The sequence below is a fragment of the Brassica napus genome, chromosome A5 (assembly GCF_020379485.1).
Source record: "Brassica napus cultivar Da-Ae chromosome A5, Da-Ae, whole genome shotgun sequence".
NCBI classification, from domain to species: Eukaryota; Viridiplantae; Streptophyta; class Magnoliopsida; order Brassicales; family Brassicaceae; genus Brassica; species Brassica napus.
In genome coordinates, this window is record NC_063438.1 from 18,885,788 (window position 1) to 18,903,647 (window position 17,860).

The 17,860-nt window shown below is 37.1% G+C and overlaps 2 protein-coding genes and 1 pseudogene across 3 annotated transcripts; 2 read left to right on the top strand and 1 right to left on the bottom strand.

Moving 5' to 3' along the window:
• The first annotated feature begins 1,874 nt into the window (after nucleotides 1-1,874).
• Nucleotides 1,875-2,999, top strand: LOC125608760 (auxin-responsive protein IAA2-like). 2 transcript variants are annotated; one of them, XM_048779230.1, is made up of 3 exons: nucleotides 1,875-2,095; nucleotides 2,130-2,315; nucleotides 2,404-2,999. In XM_048779230.1, exons 1-3 carry the CDS (start codon nucleotides 1,875-1,877, stop codon nucleotides 2,756-2,758), a joined length of 762 nt encoding a protein of 253 aa, XP_048635187.1. In that variant the 3' UTR covers nucleotides 2,759-2,999. The 2 variants fall into 2 exon arrangements, with proteins under 2 accessions (XP_048635187.1, XP_048635186.1); XM_048779229.1 differs by having other exon boundaries at nucleotides 1,885-2,315.
• Nucleotides 3,000-12,457: 9,458 nt separating this feature from the next.
• Nucleotides 12,458-15,278, top strand: LOC125608761 (pentatricopeptide repeat-containing protein At3g23020). The gene has a single exon (XM_048779231.1). It carries the CDS (start codon nucleotides 12,638-12,640, stop codon nucleotides 15,188-15,190), a length of 2,553 nt encoding a protein of 850 aa, XP_048635188.1. The 5' UTR covers nucleotides 12,458-12,637; the 3' UTR covers nucleotides 15,191-15,278.
• A 10-nt stretch (nucleotides 15,279-15,288) lies between these two features.
• On the bottom strand, nucleotides 15,289-16,752 carry LOC125608762 (annotated as a pseudogene).
• Between the last annotated feature and the right edge of the window lie 1,108 nt (nucleotides 16,753-17,860).

The following is a 17,860-nucleotide window of genomic DNA, read 5'->3' on the forward strand; positions in this document are numbered from 1 at the left end:
AAACTTAGTCAAATTTAGTAAAACTAAGGGAGAGAACATATTTTGTAAATATGAGTTTTACATATCTTGAAGTTACTTATCATTCTTAAAAATACAAGTTATTCAAAAACTAACGTAGAAGACTTAAAAACTAGTGGAGAAGACGCGGACGACTTCAATCTAAGTTGTCTAGACGACTAAACTATATGTCGTCTGGTCAACGCAGAGGTTATTTTTGCAATTGACTTTGAAATCTGTTATTTCGGACGACTGAAAGTTAAGTCGTCTACTATTGTTTGGTTAAAAAAAAAACTCCAAAAAAGCTAGACGACTTACATTTCAGTCGTCAGAGGTTAGTTTTGCATTTGACTGGATTATTTCAGAAGTTTGACTTTTTGGACGACTTACATTTCAGTCGTCTAGTGAAAATTAAAATAATAATATTTTTTTAAAAGTAGACGACTTAAAGTTAAGTCGTCGTAGGTTAGTTTTGCAATTGAAAAAAAAAACTTCAAGATTTAATTATATACAGACGACTTATAATTCAGTCGTCCACGAGACGACTGAAATGTAAGTCGTCTAGGATTTACGAGGTTTGACCAGAATCTCGGAAAAAAGTCCTGGACGACTTACAATTAAGTCGTCTGGTGGACGACTGAATTATAAGTCGTCTGTGTATAATTAAATCTTGAAGTTTTTTTTTTCAATTGCAAAACTAACCTATGACGACTTAACTTTAAGTCGTCTACTTTTAAAAAATATTATTATTTTAATTTTCGCCAGACAACTGAAATGTAAGTCGTCTGGGGAAGTCAAACTTCTGAAATTATCCAGTCAAATGCAAAACTAACCTATGACGACTGAAATGTAAGTCGTCTAGGTTCTTTGGAATTTTTTTTGAATCCAAACAATAGTAGACGACTTAACTTTCAGTCGTCTCAGGTTACAGATTTCAAAGTCAATTGTAAAAATAACCTCTGCGTTGACCAGACGACTTCCAGGTAAGTCGTCTACAGCCAGACGACTGAAAGGTAAGTCGTCTACAGCCAGACGACTTCCCAAGTAAGTCGTCTGACGAACAGATCTGGAAAAAAACTCGATGTCATACCTTAAATTGGTGAGATAAGTTCCTTAGCATACATAAGGCTTCTCCAAGCACACAGAATCACAAACGAAAGTCACCCACCCATAATTGTTAGCTTCTATGACTCTATGAACCATAAAAAATTTAGAATCAAAATCTTGGGTTTTTTTAGCTCATTGTGGAGAGAAAGTGAGAGATATGTTGTGTTTAGTTCACAAGAATGGAAAAAGAAGAAGGGTAAATCGATTTTGGGAGCATTAAGAGCTTCAAATTGGTTGTTCATGGTGGTTGTGGTATTGATGACAATGGCAATCTTGTAATTACTTGAAGATGATGAGGGTGAGAGAGTAAAAATGTCATTTTCGAAAAAAAAAAGAAAAAAAAAATTGATGGCATTTTCGTAAATTATATGAACTTGTGGGGTGAATAGGGCAAAACCAATTTTCAAAAAAAAGGGAGGTTAGTTTTGTGTTTGACTTTAAGTTGTAGGTCAATTTTGCAAAAATCCCTAAAATGTTTTAGTATTATGTACAAATATATTTTAGTATTACACTATATTTTTCTATATACACATATATTTTAGTATTACACTATATTTTTCTAATGTTTGCTTTATTTCCGTGTCGGCAGAATTCCAAGTTTAACTCATCATTTCTTCTTTCATTTTTTTCTCTATTTCCTTTGGTCCTTTATAATAATTATATCCTTTGAAAAAGGAAAAAGGAAAGACATATCAACGGCTAAGATGTAGCGTAAGCAAAGTTAACGGAGGCAAATAAGGAGCGTGGAATAAAGAAAGAGACGAGTCCACATGGGCGGCCATAGCGTTTGTGTCCTACCTTTGTCCCCTTGCCTCATTCTTGCCTTTGATGCTCCCGACAACTTCTATCTCTCTTCTTTTAAACCTAACTTCTATGCATCTTCTCCCACCTTTATATATCTCTCTCCTATTTCCTCTAAGTCCATCATCAACCAAACTCACCAACAAGAACAATACCAAGAACAAGAACAAGAACAAGAGAAGGATTCTGCGTTGGATATTACACAAAAGCATATAGAGAGAAAGAAATCTTGATTGTGAAAAAAAAATGGCGTACGAGAAAGTCAACGAGCTTAACCTTAAGGACACAGAGCTTCGTCTTGGATTACCTGGAACAGGGCAAGTAAAGGAAGAAAAAGAAGTTTCTTGTGTTAGAAGCAACAAGCGTCAACACCAAAGCGATAACGAGGAAGAATCTACGCCTCCTACGAAGTAAGTAAATATCTGAGTTCCGATCTATGCTTTCAAATTATCTGATGAATTATTGTACTAATGATGATGATTCTTTGATAATTTACAGAACTCAAATCGTTGGTTGGCCTCCGGTGAGATCTTACCGCAAGAACAACAACAGTGTTGTGAGCTATGTGAAAGTGAGTATGGACGGAGCTCCTTACCTACGTAAAATCGATCTCAAAACATACAAAAACTATTCAGAGCTTCTCAAGGAGTTAGAGAACATGTTCAAGTTCACAATAGGTGAATACAGCGAAAGAGAAGGATACAGAGGATCTGGAGTTGTACCAACGTACGAGGATAAAGATGGAGACTGGATGTTGGTTGGTGATGTTCCATGGGATATGTTCTCTTCTTCTTGTAAGAGACTCAGAATCATGAAAGGATCCGATGCTCTTGCTTTAGACTCTGCCTTATGATGATGAAGAAGAACCCTTTTTGATTTGATTCGGCGTTTGAGTAGTTGACCACACCAAAAAACAAAACATTTCAGGGTTTTGTTCAATGAGATAAACCCATCTCCAAGTGATTTTCTTTTTCCTTTTTGTTTGATTTGTTGTTAGATTTGAAGGAGTTTGATGTAAAGATACATGAAATTTTATGTATTATACGGACATATACACAATATAGATGCATATGTAGCAATATTCTTGACGAACAGTCTTTTTTTTTTTTTGAACTATTTCTAACAGTCTTTAAATTTCATAATCGTACAAAATCATTTACAAAAATATATGAAAGTAGATGATTGCTTCCATATTCTTACACACCATCCTCATATTACAATTTTTCTAGATATGTTAGGAAGTAAGACAATATATACATTCTGGTCATTATATAAACAAAATCGCTCGAAAGGATAAAAACTGAAACCGTATGGGAAACTAAAGTATTAAAATCTCTTCAATGAACCTAAAGTATTGTGACTGGCTTATAATAGTGGCGCCAATAAAATTACATTTTGTGATTCGCAACACATTTCTCCGATACTTTCTGCAATAGAAACAATGAAGTGTTAAAGATCTCAAGGATTACGAGTTCATCTTTAATATATTTATTTGTAGATATTAGAAAGTTAATTGTTGTGTATAGAGTACATGAAGTAATTTAGTAATCTTGTGTTAGGTGTGATCTTTGAAGATTCACTGATGCACATCTGAGGAAGTTATCAAGAGAAGTTTAGATCATCAGAGTGCTGTAATCAGCAGAAACAGTCTCACTAAGACATTATATTCGCGGTTGTTTGATTGGTTAGTGGCTGCTTCAACGAGGCTTTTTGTCATTACAACCAGATGTGATTTTCAAGAATTGAATCTCAGTGGATATCTCTAGTTGTTTGCAGGTTGGTAGAAAAGATTAACGTCTCAATTTGACAAGATGCGAATTCTAGATTCGAGCACTCAAAAATCAAATAGGTAGGCAATGTCCGCACTAAAAGCATTTTGTGTGTTTCCTATGTTAATAACACAACTTTTGCAGCTTCGAACACTTCTTTACTAATTTCACAAACAAGAAGTTGCAACAACATGTCAACAAGAAGTTACTAATTTCAGGTAACGCCCACTGTGGTGTTCTAACCAACGAACACAAAGATCAAGAGTAAGGCTTTCTATCACTGGGTTAGAAATAAAAACTACTAGCAAGTCTTATTCAAAATAACATGAAGAAAGAGCATGAAATGTCGACTATGCAAGAAAAAAATTAAGTATCTCTTTCATTCTTTTTGTGTGGTTGGTTAACTTGCACTAAACTTGGAAGATAAGAAGAGAACACATGTGGAGGATAAAACATACCCACACCAAATCCACACACTAGCTTCCTCCTCCAGTCTTTACGAGATTCTCCAAGTCTCACAGATTTGAAACATTCTTCTCCAATGATGTAAACTGTTTTGTAGGTATTGGTTGAGCCGCGAAATGCTCTTCCCTAACACATGACATAGTCATAGTCACGGGATATCCATAAGTGTAAGAATGAAACGAAAGAGGCAGCAACTGTCCAAATCTCTCTCTTGTAAATCAAAACAAATTAAAAACCAGCTACTTCACTATATCGTATTCTTACATCCTTCACAACAAAGTAAGCATTTCCCTTCAAAAACACGCCGAGTTGGTGATGTGGAATACTCCAGTCGCGAGTTATACTAAGAACCCTCCATGAATAGGAGCTAAAATCGTGGATCTCAAAAACAGCTTGTTGACAGTAAAAAAATTTCAACATCTTATGGTTACCTTTGCTATTGTATCCAAGTGCATACTTGTCAGTGGTTTTGAAGTTTCGTATAGGTTCGGTCCACCTTGTTTATCCCAAATAAGGATTCCACGCCATGACTTTCTCATTCTCATGGTATTTAGTGACGCATAACACTAAACCGTCGCAGTGAAACACCATAGATATCTCGTTGTGATTAAGTCTTTATATTTCCTTTACAGACGATATATCAACCATGCCGTTAGGGATTCCTTGGAGATCGAACCTCACTGAGCAAAGCTTATAATCCATTGTCATGAATCCTAGAAAAGGCTTTCTTGCTACTGCTTTACCAAAAATCAAGTCTTTGAATAACTTATCCCATGATTTACAATCACAAAACCCACTTCCCCCCGCTTACCCATCTAAATGAATTAAGTCAAATTGTGAATCTTCTAAAGCCACAAAAGCGTAACTTGCAGGAACGTAACATGTTGTTACGTTGGTGTTATAGAATCAGTTATATTGGAAGCTTGAATCACGTCGAGGTTGACAATTGGATTATATGGCATTTTGGGTTTAATGGCCGGTTAAATATTACTCAATGGTTTACAGTTATTAAAAACCGGTTATCAGTTGTAACTATCATTGCCTAATATAAAAGCAAGGCGCGTGAGTTGTATTAGATATAAGAGAAAGACAGATTGTACAAGGGTTACAAACTTTAGGTCACGGCCGTTGTGATCTTGGAAGAGTTTAGTAATTTGCCTTGTTAGGCTCCAGAGACGTAGCAACATCGGTGAATTCTGGGTAATCAATTAATCTTTGTATGTGCTCCTATTCGTATTTTGTTTCTCTTTTGTTCCTTGCGTATTTGTGTTCCTGAGTGTTTTTCCGCGAGAGATTCATGTCAAGAATTGTGCAACGCCGGTTTTGAGGTTGAACAGTTTTCGTGGTTCATAGCGAACATAAAAACGAACTTCAAACCTAACAAGTAGTATCAGAGCTCAAGGTTGTTGAATCAAGGTTGCTAAAGTTAGGGGCTGTTGAATCAATGGCGAACACACAGATCGAGGTAGAGAGGTTTGATGGCAAAGGAGATTTCTCCTTTTGGAAGAAGCGTATGCTTGCTCATCTTTCAGTCTTGGGGTTAAAGGATGTGTTGTTGGAGCAGACATCAATTCCGAAGTCTGTGATTAAGACAGACAAGGATGAAGATGTGTTTAAAGAGAGACTGCAGAGGGAAGAGTCAGAGAGGTTGCAGAGATCTGAGAAAGCGACGAATCTTATCATCCTTAACGTTGGCGATCACGTACTGCGAAAGATCGAGGCGTTTACTGACGCTGCATCGACTTGGTCAACGTTGGAATGGTTGTATCTCTCTAAATCTTTACCGAACATGATACACATGCAGCATAAATTCTATACGTTTAAGATGAAGGAATCTCAGTCGATAGATTAAAAAATTGATGAATTCTTGAAGATAGATTCAAATCTTTCAAGTGTGAATGTGCATGTATCTGAGGAATTTCAAGCAATTCTCCTGATGAATCACTTCCAAGTCAGTATAGTTACTTGAAGAAAAACTCAAGTACGGAAGGGAAACATTATCCCTTGAGGAAGTCACGAGTGCTGCTAGGTCGAAGGAGCTAGAAATTAAGGAGTCGAAAGACTACAACTCTGATTCGTTGCAGCGGAACGGTGAAGGTTACTTTGCTTGTGGCAGATCTGATAAGTGGTAGGAAGGACAAAAGAAGATCGAGATCTGGCTCAGGTTGTAGACTCAAGTGCTGGTTCTGTAATAAAGAGGGGCATATGAGAAAGGATTTTTATGCTCGTAGGAAGAAGTATGATGATGATGAACGTGGAGAAGCTGATGTTGTAGTGGATCAAAATGATGATGCATTGTCCGTATCTGACAATAGGCATGGGGATGAATGAATTCTCGATTCTGGTTGCTCCTATCACATGACATCAAGAAGAGATTGGATTGATCAGTTTCAGGAGCTCAATACAGGACACATGTTGTTGGGATAAACAATGTTTGTAGCAGTTCAGAGAATAGGAACGATAAATGTGAATGCCTATGGAGGAATTGTTAAGGTTCTCACTAGTTCTCTAAGTTTTTTTTACTTTCGATGTCAAAAGAAAATGTAAATGCATCAATTTGAAGCTGTTAATGCTCGCAAAATCGATTTACCCTTCTTCTTTTTCCATTCTTGTGAACTAAACACAACATATCTCTCACTTTCTCTCCACAATGAGCTAAAAAAAACTCAAGATTTTGATTCTAAAATTTTTATGGTTCATAGAGTCATAGAAGCTAACGATTCTGGGTGGGTGACTTTCGTTTGTGATTCTGTGAGCTTGGAGAAGCCTTATGTATGCTAAGGAACTTATCTCACCAATTTAAGGTATGACATCGAGTTTTTTTCCAGATCTGTTCGTCAGACGACTTACCTGGAAGTCGTCTGGCTGTAGACGACTTACCTGGAAGTCGTCTGGTCAACGCAGAGGTTATTTTTGCAATTGACTTTGAAATCTGTAACCTGAGACGACTGAAAGTTAAGTCGTCTACTATTGTTTGGTTTCAAAAAAATTTCCAAAGAACCTAGACGACTTACATTTCAGTCGTCATAGGTTAGTTTTGCATTTGACTGGATAATTTCAGAAGTTTGACTTCCCCAGACGACTTACATTTCAGTCGTCTGGCGAAAATTAAAATAATAATATTTTTTTAAAAGTAAACGACTTACAATTAAGTATTCATAGGTTAGTTTTGCAATTGAAAAAAAAACTTCAAGATTTAATTATACACAGACGACTTATAATTCAGTCGTCCACCAGACGACTTAATTGTAAGTCGTCCAGGATTTTTTTTCCGAGATTCTGGTCAAACCTGGTAAATCCTAGACGACTTACATTTCAGTCGTCTCGTGGACGACTGAATTATAAGTCGTCTGTATAAATTAAATCTTGAAGTTTTTTTTTTCAATTGCAAAACTAACCTATGACGACTTAACTGTAAGTCGTCTACTTTTTAAAAAATATTATTATTTTAATTTTCACTAGACGACTGAAATGTAAGTCGTCCAAAAAGTCAAACTTCTGAAATAATCCAGTCAAATGCAAAACTAACCTATGACGACTGAAATGTAAGTCGTCTAGCTTTTTTGGAGTTTTTTTTTTAACCAAACAATAGTAGACGACTTAACTTTCAGTCGTCCGAAATAACAGATTTCAAAGTCAATTGCAAAAATAACCTCTGCGTTGACCAGACGACGTATAGTTTAGTCGTCTAGACAACTTAGATTGAAGTCGTCCGCGTCTTCTCCGCTAGTTTTTAAGTCTTCTACGTTAGTTTTTGAATAACTTGTATTTTTAAGAGTGATAAGTAACTTCAAGATATGTAAAACTCATATTTACAAAATATGTTTCTCCCTTAGTTTTACTAAATTTGACTAAGTTTTTCAACACAAACTTATAAAAAAATATGATATGCTTTGACTAGTTACTATTGTTTGTTTCCATCTCTTAAGTATTATTGTTATAGACAATAATGATGACTATTGTTATGAGTTGGAAGAAGGGTTAAATGCTTCTTAAAATGTTGTATCAATATGAAGCTACCAACATTCTTGTTTATTAAGATGAGAAAAAGGCCATTGGAGTTTATTATTGCATATGAGAGATCCAAAGATAAGAAAAAGGCTACTGAAGTCTATTATTTCATTGATTTGTAAATGTGTAAACACATTGTTAGCACATTTAATACATCTTGGAAAACATTATTACTGATTTTACAAAAAATTCACAACTAAAAGAGTAGACATGCAATTCACAAAACAGACCACAAACAAAACTATTATAGATCATTCCTCTACAAAGACAAGCTTGGATTCCACTTGAGTAGACAAGACCAGGCGACTTTTAAGAAGTCCAGACGACTTCTAAGAAGTCCAGACGACTTCCAGGAAGTTGAGACGACTTTGTCAGAAGACTTTTAGGAAGTTCAGACGATTTCCAGACGACTTTAAGGAAGTCCAGACGACTTTTAGGAAGTCCAGACGACTTCCAGACGACTAACAGGTAAGTCGTCCCAGAAGTCTTCCAGATCTGAAAAACCTGCATATTAAATCCAGATCTGAAAAACCTGCATATTCAAAAACGTTCAAATGGCTTAAAAACAGAAAAAATGAGTGGAAGATTAGATAAATCTACTTTTACAGAACACACAAAATACATATCTAAAAATAATAGATCTACCTTTAAATTAGTGGAAGATGAGTACATCTAATTAAAAACCTGCAAAAAAGATAGATTAGTAAGAAAGACATGAGACAAAACTGAAAAATTCATATAAAGTTTGGTGTTTTCAAGTCAAAGAGATTAGAGTGGGTTTGGAGAGTTTTAGTTTGGGAAAAAAGTAAGAACTTTATACAACAAGAAGTTACCAAATGAAGAAAAATCAGACATAAGAACTTACCAAAACGCTCAGAAAAATCCAGACGACTTCCTGGAAGTCCAGACGACTTTGTCAGAAGACTTCCAAGAAGTCCAGACGACTTCCAGACGACTAACAGGTAAGTCGTCCCAGAAAGTCTTCCAGATCTGAAAAACCTGCATATCAAATCCAGATCTGAAAAACCTGCATATCCAAAAACGTTCAAATGACTTAAAAATAGAGAAAATGAGTGGAAGATTAGATAAATCTACATTTATAGAACACACAAAAATACATATCTAAAATTAATAGATCTACCTTTAAATTAGTGGAAGATGAGTACCATTTGATTAAAAACCTGCAAAAAAGAGATAGTAGTAAGAAATACATGAGACAAAACTGAAAAATTCATATAAAGTTTGGTGTTTTCAAGTCAAAGAGATTAGAGAGAGGTTGGAGAGTTTTAGAATGATGAACATTACATTTTTGTTGCAGCCATTTGAGAGGAGGAGAGAGAATGTGTAAATTTTTCTTTATATAGGGAGACAAAAAATCCAATTAGGTTAAATATTTTTGACTCAGACGACTTCCTGGACGACTTACATTTCAGTCGTCTGGTGAAGAAATTAAAACAGACGACTTACATGTAAGTCGTCCAGAAGAGTTTAATATTTTTAGCGGGAAATTAAATATTTTTAGCGGGAAAACTAAAATAGAAGACTTTCCAGACGACTTACAAGTAAGTCGTCTGGTTTAAATTATTTAAGCGGGAAAAATTTTTTAAAAAATTTTAGGCGGGAATATTTGGACGACTTACATGTAAGTCGTCTGTTTTAATTTCTTCACCAGACGACTGAAATGTAAGTCGTCCGAGTAAAATGATCCGGTTAGGTTAAAACGTACATTGGTAAAATTAAAGGTTCGGTACGATGTGGACGACTGAAATATACGTCGTCCGAGTAAATTATTCAACAGACGACTGAAATATAAGTCGTCCACACCCTAAACATAACCCTAAACTTAATTATCTAATTAAACACTTCATAAAACCAAATCAAACTTGAAAAGTGTTTACTATACACAGAAATAAACACATATAGGTGAAAACTAATTTTTGAAAAAAACATTTTAGTTTTCCAAAATCTAACCCTAACAATACATACAATACTACAACATATGTTTGCCAAACTCCTAAACCAAAGTATTTCATGATTCACTACTTCCACTCATCTATCTTCAAAACAAATCAATTTTATCATATCTTAATTTATATCACTTAAAACTGTTTATAATTACTTGATTTTTATTTTTCACGCATCAAAATATTTTTTACAAGATTTATAAATTATTTTTAAAATAAACTGGTACCAGACGACTTACACTTCAGTCGTCCGGACGACTTCCAACATCTCAGACGACTCAGACGATTTACTGGAGCTATATTCGTAAAAATGGCTTCTGTTTTTTTGTTTGTTCACAAGGGGCTGAGCTGTAATTTCACTAGGCTTTTAGGTTAGTTTTGCATTTGATTCAAGTTTGGGTATAGGTTTGGGATTAAAATCAAGTTGTGGGTTAGTTTTGGCAAAAACCCCTTTGTTATTTTAGATATTTTCATATTAATGAATATCTAATATATATAAAGTTTAAAATAACTAATATATTTAAGTATATAATTATGTTTTAGATATTTTCGGTATCTAAAATATTTTAGTTTGGATCAGATTCGAGTCTGGTTATCCGTATATTAAATTTTAGATCTATTTGAGTACTTAATCAGTTAGTTTGTGTTTAGTATTACTTTCAAATCAAGTTTGGTTCGGTTCTTCGAATCTAAATATTTTCTTCCCACACTTACTTTCTTCTACAAATATAAAGAAAAATCAATAAATGTAAAACTAATATGTTAGGCTTATTTTACATACATAATTATTAGACAATACTTTAAGAATACCAATAAAATGGTTGGGTGTCGTATCAATATTGTGGGATATGTTAAAAAAAGTTTATGTAAATTATAACCAATAATATAATGTCTACTTTCTTATAATTTGTTTTGGCAAATATGATAAAATTACGATACAATCGAGTGAAATATGCTAGATTTGCGTCAAAAATAATGTGATCTTTTCACTCGATACATGAATTATGTTTTTCAATCGATTTCGCGATTTTTTTTTCTCTTAAAGCTTTTATGATTTCAATTTTTTTCTAACAATCTGATTATGTTTTCAATTAATGGTTTGATATAAAAAATATGTAAAAAAAAACAATACTTGGCTAAACTAAAAATCCAACTTTGTGTGTGGCGTTTTTCACTTTAGTTTCCTTAATTTATAATCAATCACAATTATTTGTTGTTTTGTATGCATAAACCTCAACTATGACCAAGTTCGGCAAGATACGAAACTATCAATTTTTAAAAATATTCTCATTCCGACATTTTAGTTGATGTGAATCTTAATGATTTTGTAATTTATTTATTTCAGCAATGATTTTATTCAATACTTGTCCGGAGAGAAATAAGAATGAGCTGATTAAAAAAAATGTGTGAAGTTCACCGGGTTTACCGGTTCAACCGCGGGTCCGGGCTGGGTTTCAAAACACACTAACACATTAAAATTGTATGCGATGGAGTTAAGAAAATTAGTGTGTGAACACATTAATTGTGAAATGACTTTGATGCTAACACGTAAGCATTCTAAAGTTGAAATGATTGTGAGGCTGACACATGTCAATATGTGTGAACACATTTATTGTACATGTTTCTTTTTTAATATATAAGAGATGTAATTTCTATTTGTATTTATATTTGGGCAAATCTCTCAAATAGCATTTTTAAGTTTTTGTCATAAAAATAGCCTTAAAAAAATGACCAAAATAGCTTTTTTAATTTTGAAAATTTTAATATTTATTTTTATTTTATTAAATTTAAAACCTGATCTCCAAAACTCCACTCCTTAATTCTAAACCCTAAGTCTAAATTAGTTAATCCTAAGGTAAAAATGTAATAAAACTTATTTTGGTGACTATTTTGTGATAAAAACTTAAAAAATGATATCCTAAGGAATTTCTCTTTATATTTTTAGATTAATTTTAAAAATTTTGAATAACTATTTCTTTTTAAACATTTAAAATGAATTCTAGAGACTTATAAATTGTGTATCATTTTTCATTAAGATTACTGATTGTGGATTTTCATTTAGTTTGATTCTTATATAAATTGGCATGCATTAATAAAATGCTTGGGTTTATTGCTGGCTTATTAGTGGAACACTTCTTTATATGCCCTAGGCATGGGTCATACTTATAGAATAGCAGTATCACATAGCTTTATGAGGTTCTGTAGGTTACAATAATGAAATGTCAGGAGTATATAGTAAATAAAACAAATTAAGGACCTCCTTTGTAAACATAGAAAACTTCAGCGGAGCACAGTTAATCTCCTTCCCAATAAGGCAATAAGGGCTTAAAACATTACGAAATTACTAAACTAAACCCAAAGTGTCCTTCTCTCTCTCTCTCTTTTCAATCGGACAAACGCAACGAGTGCGCGCGAAACTTTTATCGGAATTATACAGAGAAATCACATTCGCCGCAGAAGTAGTCACCGTCACGGGTGCAAAAACTGTTGGTGATATAACTAAATGCTCGTTACAGCTGAAAAATGTTGTTGAATCTTCGTCTCGATGGAAGTAGCTTACACGTTATCTGTTCGACCAAAACCTTTCCCATCTTCCCTCTCGATAAAGTCCCATCCTTCAAGAAAGTGAAGCAGAATTACATACCAGGAACCCACGACGGTGGTGACAAGGGACCACCGCAGAGAAGCAACAGACACTGCGGCCGTGGTGGAGGCGTCGGTACTATTGCCCGTGAAGTTATCGCCGGAAAAAACTTACTTATCGTAAACCCAAGTGAGAATCGCGTCGGAAAGTCAAGGATTAGTGATGGGTTTGTCGCTAAGAAGGCTAAAGATGCCGGATTTAATGGAAACGGTATGGTTAGTAAAGTGCATACCAAGTGCTCGACGAAAGGTCTGAGTTACGGAGGATGCATTCCCGCTATTCTGGAGGCTCTCGATCGTATTGAGAACGTTGGAGATGCGTTGGGTCCGTGGGAGGAGAGGCTTAGCAATAAGGAGAGGACGATTATCTTGAAAGAGCAAGCACGGTGGGAGAGAGCGGTGGAGATTTTCGAGTGGTTTAAGAGCAAAGAATGCTATGAACTGAACGTGATTCATTACAATATCATGCTCAGGATTCTTGGGAAAGCTCGTAAATGGAGGTATGTGCAGAGTCTATGGGAAGAAATGATTACAAAAGGCATCAAACCCATTAACTCAACGTATGGGACTCTCATTGATGTCTATAGCAAAGGCGGGCTTAAAGTACACGCCCTATGTTGGTTAGGGAAGATGAGTAAGATTGGGATGCAGCCTGATGAAGTCACAACGGGTATCGTTCTTCAAATGTATAAAAAGGCAAGAGAGTTTCAGAAAGCAGAGGACTTTTTCAAGAAATGGTCGTGCGGCAAAGACAACAACAAGATGGAACCACACGTTTGCTTGAGCTCTTATACGTACAACACGATGATTGATACGTATGGTAAGTCGGGACAGATCAAAGAGGCTTCAGAGACGTTCAAGAGGATGCTAGAAGAAGGGATTGTGCCAACCACAGTGACTTTCAACACCATGATTCATATGTATGGCAACAACGGCCAGCTTGGAGAAGTGACTTCCTTGATGAAAACGATGAAGCTTCAGTGCTTACCTGATACAAGAACATACAACATTCTCATTTCCCTCCACACGAAGAACAACGATATCGAACGAGCAGGAGCCTACTTCAAGGAAATGAAACACGCTGGTCTTAAACCGGACCCTGTAAGTTACCGAACCCTCCTTTACGCGTTGTCGATAAGACATATGGTTGAGGAAGCTGAGGACCTTATAGCGGAGATGGATCATAATGATGTCGAGATCGATGAGTACACGCAATCTGCTCTCACTAGAATGTATATAGAAGCGGAGATGATAGAGAAATCATGGTTTTGGTTCCAAAGGTTTCATCTCGCGGGTAGAATGAGCTCTGAAGGCTATTCAGCCAACATTGATGCGTACGGCGAGCGTGGATATCTAAAAGAAGCCGAGAGAGTGTTTATCTGCTGCCAAGAAGTGAACAAGAGAACGGTTATCGAGTACAATGTGATGATCAAAGCGTATGGAATCGGTAAAAGCTGTGAAAAGGCTTGTGAAGTATTCGAGAGCATGATGAGTTATGGCGTCGCACCGGATAAGTGTACATACAACACTCTCGTCCAGATCCTTGCTAGCTCCGACATGCCTCATAAAGCCAGATCGTACCTGGAGAAAATGAGAGAGACGGGTTATGTGAGCGATTGCATACCTTACTGCGCTGTGATATCGAGCTTTGTGAAACTTGGTCAGCTCAATATGGCAGAGGAGGTCTATAAAGAGATGGTTGACTTCAATATAGAGCCTGATGTTGTTGTCTACGGAGTCTTGATCAATGCTTTTGCGGATACTGGAAACGTTCAAGAAGCTATGAGTTATGTAGAAGCGATGGGAAAAGCTGGAATCACAGGAAACTCTGTTATACAGAGTTCTCTGATTAAGCTCTACACTAAAGTCGGATACTTGAACGAAGCTGAAGCTGTCTACAGAGAGCTTCTTGAATCGTGTAACACGGCGCAGTATCCAGACGTATACACATCTAACTGTATGATCAACCTCTACAGCGAAAGGTCGATGGTGAGGAAAGCAGAAGCGATATTCGAGAGCATGAAACAGAGAGGAGAAGCAAACGAGTTCACTTTCGCGATGATGCTATGCATGTACAAGAAGAACGGTAGGTTTGAAGAAGCCACTCAGGTAGCGAAACAGATGAGAGAGATGAAGATTCTCACTGATCCTTTGAGTTACAACAGCGTTCTTGGGTTATACGCTTTGGACGGGAGGTTTAAAGAAGCTGTTGAGACTTTTAAAGAGATGGTTTCGTCGGGAGTTAGACCAGATGACTCGACGTTTAAGTCGCTTGGGACCATTCTGATCAAACTCGGCTTGTCGAAGAAAGCTGTCCTTAGGATTGAAGATGTGAGGAAACAAGAGATGAAGAGAGGTTTGGAGTTATGGATCTCGACTCTCTCTTCTCTTGTTGGGATTCAGAGCAATACTGAAGATTGTGATGAGCTTTAGAGTTTAGTTTTGGTAGATTGTTGTGCCTATGTATATCTGTTTACATGTCAACCTGCAACTACAACTAATCACAAGTTATAGTTTGTTGTTCGCGCGACTCATAAAAACACCAACTTAAACAAATAGTCGCAACAAGTGATAGCTGACATCGCTGCTGATAGGTGTATTAATCGCAGGATGCTGAGACATGTAAACGAAGAAGCCCACAATACAATTTTGTTGCATAACTATACAAGATTGAACAAAAAATAAAAGAGCTAACACGTCATAAAGTATTTACATGACGTCATTGTGCCATGAGAGAACTATATCTCCAAGCTCTGTTATCAAATCGGACCACTGTGAGTCTTCTTCTTCTTCTCCTTGAACAACTTTCACTTCAACCACCACAACATCCACCGCTAACTCCACCGCCTCCACAACTATCTCCATTCTTCCTCTTCCTAATCCAACTACCTTGGCTTCACCTCCTTTCTTCGTCTTCTTCACTACATAACCTAACGTCTCCCCAATCGCCTTCGCTTTCTCCTCCACTTCCACGGCGGAGACTTTCGCCGTGAATCTCCTCTCTCTCTTTCTCTTAACCTCAAACAATCCGGAGAGATCTAGGCCCGACGAAAGCGAGATGAGATCAAAGGCCGTGATCGAACTCGATTTCTCAATAACCGGTTCCGGTTCGAGGACGTTACAATCCAATTCAGAACCGGTTAACGATTTCTTGAACCAGGTTGTATTCGTAACCGCCTCTATGCTCATCCTCGTCTCAGGATTAGGATCGAGCATCTGATGTATAATCGATCTCGCTGGCTTCGAGATCCAGCTCGGGAAACGATACTCTCTCCGCTGAATCTTCCGATACATTGAAGCAATGTTGGAATCGTCGAAAGGAACGTATCCGACGAGAAGAACGTACAGTATCACTCCACAAGACCACGCGTCAGCCTTCGCTCCGTCGTATCCTCGCCGCGATATAATCTCCGGAGCCGTGTACGCCGGCGTACCGCACGCCGTGTGGAGCAATCCGTCTCGGAGATGCTCCGGCAAAGCGGATAAGCCGAAGTCCGAGACCTTGAGGTTCCCTTCCCTGTCTAAGAGGAGATTCTGCGGCTTCACGTCGCGGTGAGCGACGCCGTGGAGGTGGGAGAACTGAAGCGCGGAGGCGAGCTGCTGGAAGTAACGACGCGCGGCGGATTCGGGAAGACGGCCGCGGCGGAGGAGTTTGGAGAAAAGCTCGCCGCCGACGGCGAGTTCCATGACGAGGTAGATTTTGGATTTGGTCGCCATGACCTCGTGGATCTTGAGGATGTTGGGATGGTCACGGAGACGACGCATAGCGTCTATCTCACGGATGATCCTTGGCTCCATGTTGGATTCGATGGTTCTCTTCTTGTCGATGATTTTGATGGCGACGAGCTCGTGGGTTTCGATGGAACGAGCTAAATGGACTTTCGCGAAGCTTCCGCTGCCGAGACGGCGGCCTAGCTCGTATTTTCCGAGGAGGATTTTCGCCGGAGATGAGTGGTTTGCGGTTGAGGAAGGGAGTCCATGGATGGAGAGGTAGTGGTACCTGAGTTCTTGGGTGGTTTTCACTTTTCAGGGACGAATTGTTTGGTGACCTGATGTTCGGTTTTATAGTGAGAAGAGATTATTGTTATACCGAAAATACCCTTAGAAAGTAATTATGATTTAATTTGAATTTTTGTTTTTCCTGATATCCGGGATTGTTATAACTTATACACATTATTAACTTCGACGAGTTCATTCCTGGAAATAAAACTAGTAACATTTATTCATCAATAATAATAGGTGCACATTCTCAATAATATCACAAGATTATTAAATTTATATAACAAAACTTGATCATTTATGAGTTCAACTAAGGGAGCTATACGTTTTTATGATATTATTGTGATATTCTCAATAGGTGCACATTCTCAATAATATCACAAAATGAAATTGTTAAACAATACTTTAAGCTTTTGTTTAACAATTAACTTGATCATTTTGTGATATTATTGAGATTATTAAATTATAAATACTTTAAGCTTTTGTTTTAGACTCGAGACTTTTAGGACTAAACTAAGGGAGCAGTCAAAAAAACCCTAATTTTCTCTCTCAAAAAGTTCTCCGCCGCTAAGACACTCGTCTCCAGATCTGCCACAGCCTCCCCGGTGGTTTGGCTTCCGCCACCGCTGGGGGAGGCTCTTACTCCTCTTTCCCTTCCGTGTCATGTGAGGCTAGAGCAAGGAAGATCTGTGGAGTGTACTTGGAGTCTATAAAGAGAAGTCTCTGGTTGTTTCCAGATCTAGTTTTGAGTTTTGTATTCCTCTGCAGTGTCCAGTTGGTGGTGTCTTTGTTGACCGTGGTTTCTTGGATCTTTGAAGTTTGACCTTCAGTGTTGAGATACTGACAATGGCAATCCATGGGTCTCCTTTCGAATCTCCTTACGGGATGGTTTTGGTGGTGTTGGTGGAGCTACGTCTCTGACCTTACTGACTTAGTTCTTTGCAACGGATTCATTATGGCCTTTTCATGTGTGCCGGCTTAGGTTCTTTGTTGCCATTCACTAATGTTCAGTCCTTGTTGTTGGTAGTTGGTTTGAGTTCTTGTTTCTAAGCATGGTGTTCATTCTTAAGATTGCTTTGCTTTTGCGACTCGTTGTAGTTTGCT

Coding starts and splice junctions, on each gene's coding strand:
- LOC125608760 (XM_048779230.1), top strand. CDS start 1,875: ATGGGCGGCCATAGCGTTTGTGTCCTACCTTTGTCCCCTTGCCTCATT. Junction 2,096..2,129: donor GAACAAGAGAAGGATTCTGC/GTTGGATATTAC, acceptor ATAGAGAGAAAG/AAATCTTGATTGTGAAAAAA. Junction 2,316..2,403: donor GAATCTACGCCTCCTACGAA/GTAAGTAAATAT, acceptor GATAATTTACAG/AACTCAAATCGTTGGTTGGC.
- LOC125608761 (XM_048779231.1), top strand. CDS start 12,638: ATGTTGTTGAATCTTCGTCTCGATGGAAGTAGCTTACACGTTATCTGT.